Genomic DNA, 19,549 nt, shown 5'->3' with positions numbered 1-19,549 from the left:
TCAACACAGAGAGGCACTGGTATCCGAGATTCCCACTGGGATGTGGTTCGGTGTTGGGATCTTAGGCAAGTAGGGGAAATGCCATGATGAGTTTACACGTGGATACAATTCAGCTCTTGAGGAGTTAAAAAATGCCCTTATATATTAAATCAACTCAGTGATCCAGAATTTTTCAGAAACTGCTCAGAAATAAAAAGAAAACTAGGAGATACTGTCCTCTGTAATGCTAAGACTTACTAGTTAAACACATTGTTAGGTGACAAAACAGAGGAAGTGTATATAAACTGAATTTTGCATAAAACTGATATCTTTTTATGTTAGGTTCAACTTATAATTTCCTTAATTTTTCCTAAATGCCCAGGCTCTGATTGTGCATCTTCCGTGTGATCCATTTACACCATGACAGATGATGTCCACTGGCTCTGGTGATTTCTCTGAGGTTATCAGGCTATGAAGTTCATTTTTTCCCCTCTGTCTTTAAACAAGGCTGTGGAAAAATGGAGTGAGGAAGGTGTGAAAACCCTCACAGTTAGTGGAGAAACTCCGCATCTTCTTGGTTTCTCTTTGCTTTGGAAAATGAACACTCACTGTGTTGATGATAGACACTGGGTTTTGGGAGTGGGGTTTTCATCACTCAAGCCCAGGTGTGGTTTTTCCAGTACACTCCATGCTCATATCACAGACATAGTCTTCTTACTCACTTATTTTTTTTCAAAATATTTGCAACAATCATATTGGTGCTAATCTGTTTTCACCTAGTTGAATTTCTAAGATACAGCTCAACAAAATGATACAGTTTTTCAGAAAATCAAAGTTTCAGAACCAAGAGCTCTAATTTATCTTATATGGTTGTATATGTTTGCACCCTAGTGTATTTAAATATGCAAAGACTATCATCCACAAGTAGATGTATATATTTTAACCCATTAAAAATCATCTCAATTTTATTGACATGAATCAGTTCAGTTCAGTTGCTCAGTCGTGTCTGACTCTTTGCAACCCCATGAACCACAGCATGCCAGGCCTCCCTGTCCATCACCAACACCTGGAGTTTACCCAAACTCATGTTCAATGAGTTGGTGATGCCATCCAACCATCTCATCCTCTGTCGTCCCCTTCTTCTCCTGCTTTCAATCTTTCCCAACATCAGAGTCTTTTCAAACAAGTCAGCTTTTCGCATCAGGTGGCCAAAATATTGGAGTTTCAGCTTCAACATCAGTCCTTCCAATGAACACCCAGGACTGATTTCCTTTAGGATGGACTGGTTGGATCTCCTTACAGTCCAAGGGACTCTCAAGAGTCTTCTCCAACACCACAGTTCAAAAGCATCACTTCTTCTGTGGTCAGCTTTCTTTATAGTCCATCTCTCACATCCATACACGGCTACTGGAAAAACCATAGCCTTGACTAGATGGACCTTTGTGGACAAAGTAATGTCTCTGCTTTTTAATATGCTGTCTAGGTTGGTCATAACTTTCCTTCCAAGGAGTAAGCATCTTTTAATTTCATGGCTGCAATCACTATCTGCAGTGATTTTGGAGCCCAAAAAAATAAAGTCAGCCACTGTTTCCACTGTTTCCCCATCTATTTGCCAGGAAGTGATACGATCAGATGCCGTGATCTAAGTTTTCTGAATATTAGCTTTTCTTTAATACTCCTTATAGGTATATAGTCTCATTTTAATATATGTCTGTATACAGGAAAATGTTAAATTTTTTTTCTTGTTTTGGTACTCTCCCCACGTATATAAAGTTCTTTTTAAAAAATACACATATTTATGTGTTTGGCTGAGTTGTGTCTTGTTCATAGCCTGCAGAATCTTGGAGCCATGTGGGAGACTGTTGCAGCAGGCAAACTTTAGCTGTGGCGTGTGGGATCTAGTTTTCTAACAAGGGACTGAACCCAGCCCCCTGACTTGGGAGCTTGGACTACCAGGGAAGACGCTATAAAAACTTGTATAAACTTTCTTTAGTGTTGTCTCTGTGTATTTGTGTTTTACTAGTTAAATTTTAGTTCACATAAACTGAAGCAAAATTCAAAATCTGTCATTTAAGTAATGGTTGACAAAATATTTGCAAAAAGGTGGAACAACAATGTTGATTTTATATTATTTATGTGGTGCATTCAAGACTCTGTAAAAACTGTTAGAAAGACATATACTACTACTACTACTACTAAGTCGCTTCAGTCGTGTCCGACTCTGTGCGACCCCATAGACGGCAGCCCACCAGGCTCCCCCGTCCCTGGGATTCTCCAGGCAAGAACACTGGAATGGGTTGTCATTTCCTTCTCCAATGCATGAAAGTGAAAAGTCAAAGTGAAGTCGCTCAGTCGTGTCTGGCCCTTCGAGACCCCATGGACTGCAGCCCACCAGGCTCCTCTGTCCATGGGATTTTCCAGGCAAGAGTACTGGAGTTGGGGTGCCAGTGCCTTCTCCGAGAAAGACATATAGTATATACTAAATAGTTCAAAAGATTGTTGCGGCTATGGGTACTATTCTATCAGACCCATCAATTTTGAAAAACACTTAAAATTCAAAGTTAAGTATAAATTCTTACCTTACTAGTCTACTTCTTTGCTATTCAGAATGGTCATTTATGTATCAGAATTTTCAACACTGCTAGTTAAAATAAGCTTGTTAAAAATGTGGCACATTGGCCCCACTCCAGAACTCTTAGATCAGAGCATGCTTTTTTAAAATATTGCCTGTCTCCTTGATAAGGGCCTTCCCCGGTGGCTCAGATGGTGAAGAGTCTGCCTGCAATGTGGGAGACCTGGATGCGATCCCTTGGTGGGAAGATTCCCCTGGAGAAGGAAATGGCAACTCACTCCAGTATTCTTGCCTGAAAAATCCCATGGACACAGAAGCCTGGTGTGCTACAGTGCATGGGGTCAGAAAGAATCAGACATGACTGAGTGACTAACATACTTTCCCTGATAGACAGTTTATCTTGTGTCACACGAGTACAACTCTCAAAAATAGATAGGTCAGTGTGGTGTGATTGTTTTATAATTTCTCTTCCAGGTCAGAATAGTTTCTATAGTGGTCTGTGGATCATATCTCATTCTCCTTTCCTGGGTTAGAAATACAGTGGAAAATACGGCTGTATAAAAATTATATTCTTGTGTAACACCAGACATTCTCCTAAATCAAAACCATTTCTCTTGCTGGTTTCATCTCGGGTCACATTAGGAAGTCTTCCCATGTCCACATGGCTCATGTCCTTTGTATTTCAGGGACGGCTGACATTCCAGGATGTGGCCATAGACTTCACCCAAGAGGAGTGGGAGTGCCTGGACCTCGGTCAGCGGGAATTATACCGGGACGTGATGTTAGAGAACTACGGGAACCTGGCCTCCTTGGGTGAGGATAACTGCCTTCCAGAATCCCTTAAGTACCTTCAGGGTTTTGGTTCGTTCATTCTAGAATGTCTCCTCGAATTTTCTGCTTTGTCCAGTAGAGGTTCAGATCCCTACTTTCTAGGGGAAAAAGGGTATTTGTGACATTTGAAAGAAAGACTTCATTATGGGTCATTATAATTCTAACCTTCTTCTTCCTTGATGTAATCTGCCTCCTTGTTGTTCAGTCGCTAAATCATGTCCAGCTCTTTGTGATCCCATGGAATGCTGCAAACCAGGTTTCCTATCCTTCCTTAACTCCCAGAGTTTGCTCAAATTCATATCCATTGAGTCAATAATGCTATTCAATCATCTCATCCTCTGACGCCCCCTTCTCCTCCTGCCCTCAGTCTTTCCCAGCATCAGGGTCTTTTCCAGTGAGTCGGCTCTTCACATCAGGTGGCCAAATTATTGGAGCTTCAGTTTCAGTCCTTCCAACGAATATTCAGGGTTGATTTCTTTAGGATTGACTGGTGTGATCTCCTTGCTGACCAAGGGACTCTCAAGAGCCTTCTCCAGCACCACAGTTCAAAGGCATCAATTCTTTGGTGCTCAGCTTTCTCTATGTTCCAAATATCACATCCATATGTGACTACTGGAAAAACCATAGCTTTGACTAGATGGACCTCTGTTGGCAAAGTGATGTCTCTGCTTTTTAATATGCTGTCTAGGTTTGCCCCTTTCTTCCAAGGGGCAAGCATCTTTTAATTTCATGGCTGCAGTCGCAATCTGCAGTGATTTTGGACCCCCAAAATAAAGTCTATCACTGTTTCCATTGTTTCCCCATCTACTTGCTATGAAATGATGGAACTGGATGCCATGATCTTAGTTTTCTGAATGTTGAGTTAAACTAACTTTTTAACTCTCCTCTTTCACTTTCATCAAGAGGCTCTTCAGTTTTTCTTCACTTTCTGCCACAGGGGTGGTGTCATCTGCATATCTGAGGTATTGATATTTCTCCCAGCAATCTTGATTCCAGCTTGTGCTTCATCGAGCCCAGCATTTCTCATGAGGTACTCTGCATATAAGTTAAATAAGCAGGGTGGCAATATCCAGCCTTGATGTACTCCTTTCCCAATGGTACAGTTGTTCCATGTTCAGTTCTAACTATTGCTTCTTGACCTGCATATCCTTCATTCTAGGTTAGTGGTAATTCTGTAAGTTCTGTGGTATAAAATAGTGCCACTCTCCTCTTAAAACCGGATTTCTACTACTAGCTTTTGCCTTAGTAGTACTTGAGCATAATATCAGAACCTGATTTTGAGCATTTGTCTTTTAAAGGTGCTTCCAATAAACTATTTGGTAAAATTATTTTTTAAGGCTATTTTAACTTTCTTCCTTGACTTCTCTCTCACCTGAACACATATTGGATTGGAAATTGATGAATATCTGGGAAAACACATATTCCTTTTTCTGATGAACAGGTCTTGTGATCTCTAAGCCGGACCTGGTCACATTTCTGGAGCAAATGAAGGATCCCTGGGATACACGGAGAATGGAGACGCCAGCCGTGCACCCAGGTATGTGTCTATGGATGGAGCAGAAAAATCCGGTGAGAGGGACAAGCATTGTGGAGGAAGTCATACTTCGTGGTGTGGTTTGAGAAGATCTGCTGTGGAAATGATTTTGGATTAGCCTGGGTTTATTTCTGTCACTGTCATAGAGGGTCATCTCCTGACCCATTCCTGATTCTTTTTATCGTTTATGTAGTTTTCTCCAGCGGTTAATTTTCACATTCACAGTGAGAACCAAAATACTTGTCTGGCTTGGGACAACCTGCATGACCTGATAGCTCTTCCATTTTTGGGAGGTTTTAGAAAATCTGTGCACATTTCTGAGTAACTGTATTAAGCCCTTTTAAAAGTTCTGATTCTGTCCCTAGTCAGAAGTGTGTGGGTGGACTTGTGAACAAATTGCCACACTTCTAGGAATACTGGGGACAAATATTTTTTGTTTTCTACCCTATAATTTCCAACCCACTAGAAACTACACACATGACCTTATAAACTTCATACTCAAATTCTTTCTTCACTGCATAAAACATTTTGCTAAAATGAGAAAATGCAAACCTGAATTTTACTTTAAAGTTCCTCTTTTTTAAATATGAACTAACATTAAATGTGTTAAGTATATTTACCCCAATTCCTTAATGGTAAAATACTTGAATATATTTATTTAACTCATAGAGTTTTAAAATATATTCTTGGCATGAGAATTTAAGACATTTCCCTCCGTGCTTTTTTCTGATTGTTCTTCACTATTAAGCTTATAGATTATATAAAGGAATCTTTAAAAAGAAATTTTTCTCTTCCAATAATGCCATTTTACAAAGTTATGTTAGTTTGCTGTACAGAAAGAATAAGTGATACATATACACATTTCCCTCCTTGATTAGATTTCCTTCCCATTTAGGTGACCACTGAGCATTGAATAGAGTTCCCTATGTTCTCACCATATTTTTCAAGTCTCACTTCTTATTTTATTTCTCAAGAACTCTTACCTTATTAAATCTATCTTGTTTCTTATGAAACATCCCAGGACTTTATTGTTTATGCCATCTATTTCTGATTAGTTCTAGGTCAATATCATTTACGATTTTAGATTCTATTAGAACATGCTCAGATAACAACATGAGTGGTAAGAAGTGGGTTAAATAATTAGTAGGCATTAGTATTTGTGGAGAAGGAAATGGCAACCCACTCCAGTGTTCTTGCCTGGAGAATCCCAGGGATGGGGGAGCCTGGTGGGCTGTCGTCTCTGGGGTCGCACAGAGTCAGACATGACTGAAGCAACTTAGCAGCAGCAGCAGCAGTATTTGTGAAAATGTTTTGTTTGTAAATTTGATTACTTAAAGGTAAAATTAATCATTACATTGCCCAACTGCTCTTCATTTAGCTGTTCCTGTAGGTTTTTGTCTTGACTTCTCCTCTACACCATACTCCTTTGTCATCTCATTTTGTCCAGTGTTCTGTGTTTGTGGTCTCTGTTCTGCAGGCTGCACATCCTAGTTCCTCTTGCTCTGGTGTCTGCCCTCTGGTGGGTGAGGTGGTCCAGAGACTTGTGCCCTTATCCCCTTGATAGGGAGTTGATTGTTATTATTGTGACCAGAGCCTGTCTGAATATTGAGGGGAGCTTCGTCTTTCCTCTGTGGCTGTCACTGCCCTGTCAGGGGTGGGGTCTGCTTCCTGATTAGTGGAGTAGAGTCCCCAGATCTACTTAGCTGTGTTTCTGATCTATGGTGCTTCTGACCCAGTGGGACTGGAGCACACCCACTGGGAGAGAAGCCACTGAGGATTGCTCCTCGGGGGATGTTCACCTCGGAGCATGCTCTGTGGGTCATCATCCATGTGTTGTGCGAGCTCTCATGTGACCCTGTGTTGGCATTGATCTTGGCCCCACCTGAACCATGGGCATGATGGCACTTGACCGTGGTGTCTCTCAGATGTTGTTTTCACCAGGTCACCAGCATAGATCCACTGTAGTCTCATGTCCCAGGTGTACATTCATTGTGGAGCTGGACCCCCTGCAGTGCTATGGAGGCAATGTAGATGTGACCTGGCCCAACCGCCTCATGGGAATGCCTACAAAGTCTACAATTGCTAAAGCCAGACTGGTCTTGACTGCCAGAGCCTCGTTTCCATCCAGATGTTCTGTCGGGGCTGAGTTTACAAAGCCAGTTGTGGGGTGTAACACCATGGTTTGTACAGCTGCAAGGAGAGATCTCAGCTTTTCTTTCTTAGTGGTAGGGCCTGGGGGCTCAGCTGTGGTTTCAGTGCCATCTGAACATTGAGACCACCCACAGGTGTGTGCTCTGAAGGTGCCCCTGGAGCCCACTGGGGAGGCGGCTGGGGAGGAGGAAGCAGCTGTGGGGGTCGTGAGATCACCCACCTAGGTGGGAGCCATTCCTAGTATCTGGAGAGGCAGGGACAGGCACAGGGGCAGAGAGGCTGCAGTGGGGTTCTTCCCTTTGGGCATCACTCAACAACGCTGCTCTGCTTCTCTGGTGGTTCAGGCTTCCTCCACAAGCATCCCGTTTGCAGAGCTCCTCCCTCCCTCCTGTCCCCTCAGGATGTCTCCTCACAGCCAACCGCAGTCCTCTGCCTGGGTCTGCTCTCCAATCCCCACATTCCAGCACCCAGCCCTTGTGTGCAGCGGTGGACACCCTCTCAGGCTGCGTGGGCAGGGCTGGGCTCAGCAGCCTGTGTACAGGTCTCACTCTGTCCTGCACACTGGTTGCAGCGTTCTCTTCCCACAGAGAATGAGTCTCTCCTTCTGTCCCAACTGGGCTCCCCCCAGTGAGGGGCTTCCCTGGATGGGGAGACCTCTCCTCTCTTCAGTCCCCCCAGGGTTTTGTGGGTCCCATCCCACTTCTTTTCCTCTTCCTTTTCCTCCCTCATTCTTTTGTCCTACCTGGCTCAGCAGGAATCTTTCTTGTCCTTCCAGGTGTCCAAGTTCCTCTGCCCGTGTTCTGCAGGGCTCTGTGAGAATTTTTCCACTTCAAGATGTATTCTTGATGTTTTTGTGGAGAGAGATGAACTCCACGTCTTCCGAATCCTCTGCCATCTTGACTTCTTCCATCTCAGTTTTAGGCTTAATCTAGCCAGTGTATGCTAATTGTATGTAAATTGTAAACCATATTCCCTGAGAATAGTAAGTAGAATAACTTATTATTTGGTATCTTTCAGCTGTGTCTTCTCACGACACCCAGGGTTTGAGGACCCAAAAGCCAGGCTTAGAAGATTTATTCCCAACAGCAAAGCTAGGAATATATGAAAGATTTCACCTTGGAAATTTACATTTAACCAAAGACTGGGAATATATGAGGGCATATAAAGAACAGAGAGCATGTTATGATGGACAAAACCAAATTGGTACAGATTCCCATAATGTAAACATTACCGCCAAAAGAAATCAAGGATGTGAATCAAATAGGGAAAAACCAATCTCAGATGACCAATTTCGGTCATCAACATCCGCAGATAAGTGTATATTTGTCAGCAAAGACCCACATCAACTCTTGAAACATACACGTTCTCTGAAGGGAAAGGTGGAAAATCTGGAAAGTCATCTAGTCTCTACTGCAAATACTCATTCAAACAACTCTGAGCATAGGTGTCTATTAAATATACATTCAAACATATCTGGAAACCAGAAACTTGAAAATGAGGGGGGAAATTCCCAATATAATCATTTTGAGGGATCCTTTAACAAGGGTTTATTGTTCTTCAACCAACAACTATTTTCTCCTTGTTCCAAAATCTGTAATGTGGATAATAATGGGAGAGACCTTATTCAACCATCATTGTTCAATACATATGGAGGTATAATTAGTGTGGAACAACTTTACAAGCGTAACAACATGAGTAATGCCTTAAGCAGGAGCTCTACCCCCAATAATTACAAGAGTATACATGATGGAATGAGAAGCTCTTCATGCAGTGAAACTGGGCATAATGTTGACCAAGACTCATATCTCATGAAACAACAGGGACATCAATTTTCAGACAATTCTAAACATAATAAGTATAAGAATATATTTTATCAAAGCTCAAATCTTACTATTAATACGTATAAGAGTATTGATATTGGAGAGAAGACTTATAATTGTTATGATTATGCTGAAGCTTTTAACCAGTCTTCAAAAGTTATTCAACAGCAGAATATTCAGACTAAGCAGAAACATTACAAGTGTAATATATGTGGGAAAGTCTTTAGTAACTCACCAAATCTAAGTAGACATAGGAAAATTCATACAGGAAGGAAATGTTTCAAATGTACAGCATGCGGCAAAGCCTTTAATCAGAGTTCATATTTAACTGAACATCAGCGAATCCATGCTGGGGAGAAACCATACAAATGTACAGAATGTGGCAAAACCTTTATCTATTGTTCACGTGTTACTCAACATCAGCGAATTCATACTAGGGAGAGACCTTATAAATGTACAGCATGTGGCAAGGCTTTTAAGCAGAGTTCAACTTTAACTGAACATCAGCGAATCCATACTGGGGAGAAACCATACAAATGTAAAGAATGTGGCAAAGCCTTTATCTCTTGTTCAAATCTTACTCGACATCAACGAATCCATACTGGGGAGAGACCTTATAAATGTACAGACTGTGGCAAAGCCTTTACCCGTTATTCATCTCTTACTGAGCATCAACGAATCCATACTGGGGAGAGACCTTATAAATGTACAGAATGTGGCAAAGCCTTTAACTGGCGTCTGAGTCTTACTGTACATCAGCGAACTCATACTGGGGAGAAACCATACAAATGTAAAGAATGTGGCAAAGCCTTTATCCATTGTTCACATCTTACTCGACATCAACGAATCCATACTGGGGAGAGACCTTATAAATGTACAGAATGTGGCAAAGCCTTTACCCGTTATTCACTTCTTACTCAGCATCAACGAATCCATACTGGGGAGAGACCTTATAAATGTACAGAATGTGGCAAAGCCTTTACCCGTTATTCACTTCTTACTCAGCATCAACGAATCCATACTGGGCAGAGACCTTATAAATGTACAGACTGTGGCAAAGCCTTTACCCGTTATTCACTTCTTACTCAGCATCAGCGAATTCATACTGGGGAGAAACCATACAAATGTAAAGACTGTGGCAAAGCCTTTATCCATTGTTCACATCTTACTCGACATCAACGAATCCATACTGGGGAGAGTCTTTATAAATGTACAGATTGTGGCAAAGCCTTTTCCCGGAGTTCAGGTCTTTCTCAACATCAGAGAATTCATACTGCAGGGAAATCTCAGAAATGTAAGGAATGTGGCAAAGGATTTCATCACAGCCATCACCTCACTCACCATCAGAGAATACATACTGCAGAGAAACCCTAGAAATGAATCAGTGATAAAAAAAGCTTGGTCCTAAATATACAATTTTGAAAAAACGAGTGTTTACTTTGGAAAGATACACGAATGAAATACAAAAATGTAGACAAGTGTTTAATCAAACAGCAAAAGGAAATCAATGCCAGAGAATTCATACTAGAAAGCATTTCATTAGTACCACTTTTGTTGAATTACTCTAAACAGAAACACTGTAGCAAGTATGCCATAATTAAAACACGTACAAAATTGATATGTTCGTATGGATCACAAGATGAAGGGGTGGATATTTGCAGAGGTATAATTATTATTCATGTATCCTTGTTTATATTAATGTTATTTGAGATCATTAAGGAACCAAAACGAATGTAATTCAACTCTCAAGTTACTATGCTGTGATTTGTTTCTACTGTATATATGAACTTCTGTTTCTGATGGTTGTTGCCTCAATTGTAAGAGAAGCCCTTCTATATGAGGTAGGAATCATTTATATTTATTCTCCAATTTATAAGATTAACAACACAGTAATATTATATGCACACCAAACCTCTAAATGGAGGTATTTGTCACTGATGTCAAACATCTGTGTTGTCACCATGATGTAAGTGTTCAGGGAATAATTCAAAGTAAGACGGAAGTTTGCTCTAAGTTTTCAGTAATTATGTCTCTTGCTTTTTAAGCATAAAACAAGGGTTGTTCATTAAAATCTAAGGTATTTTTATAACATCAACATAGAAAAATCATGCATATTACCTGGCAGGCTTGAAGCAAGGACACCTTCTCTGCTACCTGATATAAGTATACAAAACTCTTTCTGGAAAAGTCATATTACTATAATAAATGTCCATCCATGTTTACTAAATTAGCCTCCATTTTGTAAACGATATAAATCACATTCACAGATCATTTCATCAGAGAAACAGGAAAGTTTTTAGAAGCTTGTAATCTGTCTTTTAATCAAGGATCAAACAACAGTTGTAAAAGGTTTTATTCCATCTGTGTAAAATTAATGTATGTTAATTAATAAAAGTGAATGGTTTTTTAGTGTTACAGTTGACGTGGAATGAATGAAGGGTGAACGCACCACCAGCATTAACCTCTCCCACCTATTTAAGGTTGCAGGAAAGATAACGTTACAATAATCTATCTGTAGCACAGGGGCATGGCATCTGTAGAAATTAGTCCCTTACTGGCGTGAAACTCTCATAAGTTCATATATTTCCCACCATTTCTATGTTGTATCTCCTCTCCCATTTTGAAACTACTCGGACATTGTGATGGTTCTAATAAGAAGGACCATACAGAGTACTGTTGAGAGCCTCCCTGACTGGTCCGTGCTGTTGCTGCCTCAGCGTCTGTCTGGGGACCAGGCAGCCTGCAGGTCCTTGAACTCACACCAGCCAGTCCTGTGAGCACCTTCACTAGATGACCCCCTTCCTTGAGATCAGCAGTCTTGCCAAACCCCAGGGTCTACTGCACAGGCCCCCCTTCAATGACACCCTCAGAGCTCACCAGAATCCTGCTCCTCTTGGTTTGAATGGACCCATCCACGCTCAGCCTGGGGAGCCCACAGCACTTCACCCAGGGTCCTTTATAAAGGCCTGAACCCCAAGTACTGGAGCTTTCTCTGCCTGGTTCTAGCCTTGACCTTCCTCAGGGGTCCTCAAGGCTTCCTGTGAATTCTCTCAGGACCTAGAGTCAGAAACTCACCTGCTTCAATTGTCCTTTGTTCTTCTGTTAGCTAAAGCTTTTCAAGGGCTCATTTAAGCAAATGTAAATTTAACAAAGTCACAAAAAGAATAATTAAAAGCCATGATAGTAAAGTTCTGAACCAAGATTTATAAAATCTTACCCTGTATAGTTCTTAGCACATGTTTCTTGTCTAGGCTTAAAGGAACTGTTTTCTCATGGCCTTGGCATACTTTGAATGCAATATATAAATATCTGAAGATATATACAGAATATAATTTGTATAGTGCACATTTAATTACAATATATAAATATCTAAAGGTATACGCGTTAGCAGTGAGAAAACCAAGAAGGAATGTGTGAGTGTATGTGTATTCGTACACATTTAACTTCGAGAATTTAGAAATGCTAGATCCAAACTGGTCATTTTAGAATTGCAGAGGATTTACTAAAAACTGCAAAACTTGTCAGTTTGTTAATTAATCTGTTTTGTCTACTGTTCATGGAATTCATTTCCTTGAATGTCAGGAGGTTCCGTTTTTTAAGGAACTTCCACACTGTCCTCCCGCGTGACCGCACCAGTTTACATTCCCTCCAGCCATGTAGGAGGTTCCCTGATCTCCAGGCCTCTTCAGCCTGGAGAACATGCTAAGAATTATAATATGATACTATTAGTGGGCTCTTTACTAATTGTTATTCTGACTGGCATGAGGTGATGCACCATTGTAGCTTTGTTTGCATTTCCTATTGTTTCGCGCTGGTGAGCATCTTTCATTTGCCTCTTGCCCTCTAAAAGAGTAAGCTGCCCCACCCAGTTGTGGCGCACAGGCTTAGTTGCCCCAAAGCATGTGGAGTATTCCTGGACCAGGGATCCAGCCCATGGCCCCTGCACTGTCAGATGGATTCTCCACCACTGGGTGGCCAGTCTGTTTAGCCTTTTTTCCTTTTGAGATGCATATATATTTTTCATTGGCATATAATTGCTTTACAATGTTGTGTTAGTGTCTGCTGTAGGACATCATCAAGCAGCCATAAGTATACATAAATCTGCTCCCTCTTGAACCTCCCTCCCATGATCTCCATTTCACCCTTCTGGTCAGCACAGACCACCAAGCTGAGCTCCCTGTGCTATACAGCAGCTTCCCACTAGCTAACCTGTTTTAACCATCAGTTCAGTTCAGTTCACTTGCTCAGTCATGTCCAAGTCTTTGCGACCCCATGGACTGCAGCACGCCAGGCCTCCCTGTCCATCACCAACTTGCAGAGTTTGTCAAACTCACGTCCACTGAGTCGGTGATGCCATCCAACCATCTCATCCTCTGTCGTCCCCTTCTCCTCCCACTTCAATCATTCCCAGCATCAGGGGCTTTTCAAATGAGTCAGCTCTTCACATCAGGTCGCCAAAGTACTGGAGTTTCAGCTTCAGCATCAGTCCTTCCAATGAACACCCAGGACTGATCTCCCTTAGGATGGACTGGCTGGATCTCCGTGCAGTCCAAGGGCCTCGAAAGAGTCTTACCCAGCATTTCAGCCACGGTGGTGTATGTGTGTCAGTGGGGCCCTTCTTCTTCTCCTGCCGTGTCCACACACCTGTTCTCTATATTTGTGCAAATATTGTCTTCACAGATATTTATGGAATCTAAAAAAATGGTGTTGATGAACTTATTTACTGAGCAGGAATATAGGCGCAGAGGTAGTTCTTAAGCTTTTGGATGTTAAGCTTTCAAGGCATAAAATACATGGACAATCATTCCATGCATTTTACTAAGTGAAAGAAGCCCATTCAAAAATGCTACAAAAAGTAGGAAGTTTACAAGATGACATTTTGGCATAGGTAAATGTCCATATGTGCTCAGTTGCGTCTGAGTCTTTGTGACCCCAGGGGCTGTAGCCTGCCAGGCTCCTCTCTCCATAGATTTCCCAGGAAAGGATACTGGAATGGGTTTCCATTTCTTCCTCCAGGGGATCTTCCTGACCCAAGTATCACCTGGAGGTCCTGCATCAGCAGGCAGATTTCCTCCCACTCAATCACCTGGGAATCTAGTAGGAAATATAGAAGAGATTAAAAAGGTCTGTGGTTGCCATGGGTTTCAAAGGAGGGACTATGAATATCCTAAGTCTAGAGAACTTTCAGGACCTTGAAATAATTTGTGTTAAACTGTTGTGATGGACACATGTTATTATACATTTAACCAGAGGTATGGAGTGCACATCCCTAAAAGAGAAACATAAGGGTAAACTAAAGAGTTTATCTATTTACTGTCCATGTAGATTCATCAGTGGTAACAAATGCTCACTCTGGTGGGGAAAGGTAAGTAGGGAAATTGTCCACGTGTTGGGACAAGAGGTATATGGGAAACGTCTATACCTTATTCTCAATTCTGCTGTGAAACTAAATCTTCTACCAAGTTGGTACTGGTGCATGCACACTGAATATTTTTTAGAATATATAATATTAGAAAGATGGACATGCTCCTATCTTTAATTTTTCCTTAGTCATTATACTTTAAAGATGTGAGAAAATAGAGTTCTCTAAATGGAGCAGACAACAAACTGTAGCAATTGATTCATAAAACCTAGAAAAACACACACAGGAAGTAGAACAACAACGTTCTCACGTCTAAATTCATGTGTAATGTAACTTATGACAACACCGATCATTATTTCCTTGGTTGGTCATCAGATAGCATTTAGGGCATCATTTTCAAAGGCATTTGTCTCTGCCCATACACACTGTTAACCTAGCGTGTCCTGCTCAGTTCAGTTCAGTTCAGCTGCTCAGTCCTGTCCCACCTTTTGCGACCCCATGGACTGCAGCTCGCCAGGCCTCCGGCTGCCTCTGGTTTATTTTCAAAGAAAGCCTTGATGGAAACACCTCTAGGCTCCTGGTCTCTGAAGTTGGAGGTGCCACACCTGCAGAGAGGTGGTCACAATGCAAATCATTTTGTGAAAATCTGTGTCCCCAGGCTGCAGAGGGGGGTAAAAAAACTAAGGACGCGGGAGATCTGTGGGAAGAATTCTGCAAGTAAAGCCTGGCAGGAACCCAAGACCCCCAGGTGATTCCCACCAAACACTCACCGCTCCCCTCCCCTCCCCTAAGGGCACAGACCATTGGACCACCACACCCAGCCTAGAAAGAGCCCCTCCCCAGGGAATCAGGTTGACCTTTGCTTCTGGAAGTTCCTGCCCTAAATCCTCCCTTCCTGTGGTCTCAGTTGTGCCAAATGTGAGGTTTCCCTCAGGGCTCCTGAATGCGGGTCTTCCTCTTGCATTTCTTCAAAACCCTCATAGGCTGGGTCAGGTAGCCAAGAAGTAGGGTCCTTTGTCTCTCGTGAATTGTTCTGCGGCCTGCTCTCTGTAATGCAAAAAGGAAGGACAGGAACTAGCTGGGAAGATCTGCAAATAGAGTGGAGCACCGGGATGTGATTAGCATATCAGGTTAGTCTTGATTACCCACTACAGCTCAGGAACACAGAAAGTCAGAAAAGAGCTCAGAAAAGGGTGAGAGAAACAAGAAAACCTTTCTTCTTTTTCACTGCAGCAGTTGCAGATTAAACGGCTATATGGATGCCTTTGAAGGTATTTTCTCAACATGTAGATGTGAGTTTGAGACGTAACATCCCCACAGAAGACGCAGAGCAGGAGGAAGAAGAGGAGGAAATGGCAGCTTCTCAGGTAATTGTCCTGTCCTGGGTCTGGGGCTGTGTCTGCTTTTCCTCCTGAAATGCCTGAACTGAGAATCTGCAAACCTTTAGTTCTCTGCTTCTAATTTTTCTGCCTGGAGTGCTTGTTATCATCTTATTCCGCCTCCCCCCCCCTTTTTTAATAGTGAAAACCAGCTCTTCAGGTTTCGTCTCCCTCGTGTTCCAGAGCCTTTTCTCCATTGTTTGTATCTGGCTTTCTATAGAGCATGATGAATTCTCAACATGAAATAGTGACTTTCAATGTTGAATACATTCCCTTTGTGAGCGATCAACATGGGAGGCACGGTACCAGAGATTCCCATTGGGATGTGGTTCGGTGTTGGGATCTTAGGGAAGTCGGGGAAATGCCGTCATGAATTTTCATGTGGATGCATTCAGCTCTCTAGAACAGGAGTAAGAAAATACGCTTGTTAATAGAATGAACTCAGCATTCCAGAATTTTTCAGAAAGTAGCAGAGACAATCCTCTATACCGATAAGAAAAATATACTAGTTAAATGGACTATTAAGCTACAGATCATGGGAGGTATATAGGAGGTGGAATTTGCAGAAAACTGACATTTTTCATGATAGATTGAGATCATGGTATTCCTAATATTGCCCAAATATCTGGCAGTGATAATGCATTTTTCCATGTACTCTTACCCCGTGACCTCTGATGTTCACTGGTTCAGGTGCTTCTGTGAGATTTCCACACTATAAAATTCATTTTTTGTGTGTCTTGATCAAGGCTCTTGGAAAGAAAAAGTGATGGATATGCCTATCACAGTTAAAGAGGAAATGCCGTATCTTCTTAGTTGCTCTTTGCTTTGAAAAATGAACACTGTCAGCTAAAACAGATGCACAATTTGAGAGATGTGAATTAAGTTTTATTTGGGGCAAAATGAGGACAGCAGCCCAGGAGACAGCACCTCAGATAACTCAGAAACTGCTCCAAAGAGACAGTGGGGGAAGGTCAGTCTGTGATTTTGGTGAAGGGGGAGTTCAGTGCAATCAAGCACTTACTTTACGAAACGTTTTCTGCCAGTCGTGAGGAACTGAAGTCATCATTTAGTGGTTTAGTGCTTTTCTAGATATGAAGAGATACAAGGATTGGGATCATGAAAGCAGTTCCTGAAAATACCTAACTCTCTAAAGACCTGTCCCACCAGATTTTCCTGGAGCAGAGTGCCTCAGTCCACCCTGAACTCCCTCGAGGGGATTGAAGTCAACAGTTGCAGCACCATAGGGTTCATTCTCCCCAGAGGCAGATGGCGAACGCCCTTGTTGAGTCCCCAGCAATGCTCTTGGCAAGTGCCGATTTGTAGTTGACAACACTCATGTGTGCTTAGTAGAGATGCTGGGATTTGGGAGTGTGGATTTTCATCATTCAAGCCCAGGTCTGATCATTTCCAGTACACTCCACACTCACATCACAGATAAGTCTCATCACATTTCTGTATTTTCCAAAATGTTTACAAGAATCATATTAGTGCTAATCTATGTTCAACTGTGTTAAATTTTAAAATATAGTTCCATGCAAATGGTAGGTTTTTCAGGAAATTAAAAAATTCACAACTAGAGCTGTCTATTTTTTTATCATTGTGTATATCTGTACCCTAGTCTATTTTAAAAAATTAAAATAATATCATCCTCAAATATTTATGTACATTTTCAATCAGTTAAAAATTATCCTGATTTTATTGACATGACAATTTTTCTTTTATTAATTAATAAGTATATAGTCCCATTTTAGTGTATGTCTGTATGCATGAACATGTTAACATCATTGGATTGATTTTTTTCTTTTCTTTTTTGAAGATTCCCTGAAGCAGGGAATAGCTACCCACTCTAGTATTCGTGCCTTGAGAATCCCATGGACAGAGAAGCCTGGCAGGCTACAGTCCCTGGGGTTGCAAAGAGTAGGACACGACTGAGCGACTAACACTTTTCTTGTTTTTAGTATTATTTACAAATACAGAAATTTCTATAAACTTCATTAGAGTTAGCTCTGTGCATTTGTCTGTTTTATTAAAGTCTAGAGTCATAAACTGAAGTAAATGTTGCTGCTGCTGCTGCTAAGTCACTCTAGTCGTGTCCAACTCTGTGCGACCCCATAGACGGCAGCCCACCAGGCTCCCCCATCACTTAAGCTGTCGTTTAAAGAATGTTTGTTAAATATCTGCCAAAAGATGCTACAGCAACATTATTGATTTTAAATTATTTCTGTTATACATTCAAGATTCTGAAAAACTGTCAGAAAGATATATAGTATATACCAGATTGTTAAAATGATTGTTGTCTCCGAGGTTACTATCCTATCAGACCTGTAAAATTTGTAAAGCACTTAAAGTTCAAAGTTAAATATGAATTCTTTCCTTACTATTCTACTTCATTACTGTTCAAACATTGTCACTCATGGAGCAGAATTTTCAACATTACTAGTTCAAATAAGCTTGTTAAAAATGTGGCACACTGAGTCCACTCCAGAACACTTGGATCAGGAAGTGCTTTTAAAAAATATTTCCTGTTTCTTTTGCTAGACCGTTTATCCTCTGTCAACTGAGTACAGCACTCAAAAATAAATATGCCAATGTTGATCTGATTATTGTATAATTTCTGTTCCAAATCAGAATAATTTCTGTAGTGGTTGATGGATCGTATCTCATCCTCTTTTCTTGGGGTTAAAAATGTGGTAGAAAATATTACTGTGTACAAATTATATTCTTGTGTAACACCAGCTGCTGCTGCTGCTGTAACACCAGACATTCTCCTAAATCCAAACCATTTCTCTTGTTGGTTTCATCTTGGGTCACATTAGGAAGTCTTCCCATGGCCACAAGGCATCTGTCCTTTGTATTTCAGGGACGGCTGACATTCCAGGATGTGGCCATAGACTTCACTCAAGAGGAGTGGGAATGCCTGGACCTCAGTCAGCGGGAATTGTACAGGGATGTGATGTTAGAGAACTACAGGAACCTGGCCTCCTTGGGTGAGGATAACTGCCTTCCAGAATCCCTTATCTACCCACATGGTTTTGGTTCCTGCATTTCTAGAATGTCTCCTAGAATGTTCTGCTTCTTATAATAGTTTCAGATCCTTGCTTTCTATGGGAAAAAATGGATTATTTATGAGTTGAGAAAGAAGACTTCATGATGATTGATTATGATTCTAACTTTTCCTTGATGTAATCTGTCTCCTTCTTCTAGGTTAGTGGTAATTCTGTAGGTTCTGTGGTATAAAAGGGTGCCATTCTCCTGTATAAATCAGATTTCTACTCTTACTTACTTTGGCCTTAGTAGTACTTGACTAGAATCTCAAGATCTTTTCTTTATGTATTGTTAGTTATAAAGTGCTTTCGATAAAGTATTTGGGATATAATTTTCTGGCTATATTAACATTCAACCATGCCTTCTCTAGAATGTTAATAATGTAATGAGCAAGATTAGAGTCATGATTAGAGTCGTGTTCGACTCTTTGCGACCCCATGGAATAGTCTATGGAATTTTCCAGGCCAGAATACTGGGATGGGTAGCCGTTCCCTTCTCCAGAGGATCTTCCCAACCCAGGCATCAAACACAGGTCTCCCACATTGCAGGTGGCTTCTTTACCAGCTGAGCCACCAGGGCATGTTAATACAGCCTAGGAAATGATGTCCCCAAATACTTTATTTCTAGGCTGTATTGACATTCTACCACGCCTTCTCTGGGCTTCCCAGATGGCACTACTGGTAAAGAACCCGCCTGCCAATGCAGGAGACATAAAAGAAGTGGGTTCGATTCCTGGGTTGGGAAGAACTCCTGGAGGAGGACATGGCAACCCACTCCGGTACTTTTGTCTGGAGAATCCCATGGACAGAGGAGCCTGGCAGGCTACAGTCCATAGGGTGGCAAAGAGTCAGACATGACTGGAGCGACTTAGCACAT

The 19,549-nt window shown here is 41.5% G+C and overlaps 1 protein-coding gene across 2 annotated transcripts; it reads left to right on the top strand.

Annotated features, from left to right (window-relative positions):
• The first annotated feature begins 3,218 nt into the window (after positions 1-3,218).
• On the top strand, positions 3,219-10,311 carry LOC113876124 (zinc finger protein 420-like). Of its 2 annotated transcripts, none has more exons than XM_027514982.1 (3): positions 3,219-3,364; positions 4,824-4,919; positions 9,156-10,311. In XM_027514982.1, the coding sequence occupies exons 1-3, from the start codon at positions 3,220-3,222 to the stop codon at positions 10,259-10,261; spliced, it is 1,347 nt and encodes a 448-aa protein (XP_027370783.1). In that variant the 5' UTR covers position 3,219; the 3' UTR covers positions 10,262-10,311. The 2 variants fall into 2 exon arrangements, with proteins under 2 accessions (XP_027370783.1, XP_027370781.1); XM_027514980.1 differs by having other exon boundaries at positions 4,824-4,923; positions 8,977-10,311.
• The last annotated feature ends 9,238 nt before the right edge of the window (positions 10,312-19,549 follow it).

This window comes from Bos indicus x Bos taurus, chromosome 18 (assembly GCF_003369695.1).
Source record: "Bos indicus x Bos taurus breed Angus x Brahman F1 hybrid chromosome 18, Bos_hybrid_MaternalHap_v2.0, whole genome shotgun sequence".
Taxonomy (NCBI): Eukaryota; Metazoa; Chordata; class Mammalia; order Artiodactyla; family Bovidae; genus Bos; species Bos indicus x Bos taurus.
Note: the sequence above shows the minus strand (reverse complement) of the source record. Positions and strands in the feature narration are given on the sequence as shown.

Bases quoted from the DNA above. Each gene is read 5' to 3' on its own strand.
- LOC113876124 (XM_027514980.1), top strand. From the start codon at position 3,220: ATGTCCTTTGTATTTCAGGGACGGCTGACATTCCAGGATGTGGCCATA. The intron at 3,365-4,823 runs GTGAGGATAACT...TCTGATGAACAG, and splicing joins CGGGAACCTGGCCTCCTTGG to GTCTTGTGATCTCTAAGCCG. The intron at 4,924-8,976 runs GTGTCTATGGAT...TACGTATAAGAG, and splicing joins CCAGCCGTGCACCCAGGTAT to TATTGATATTGGAGAGAAGA.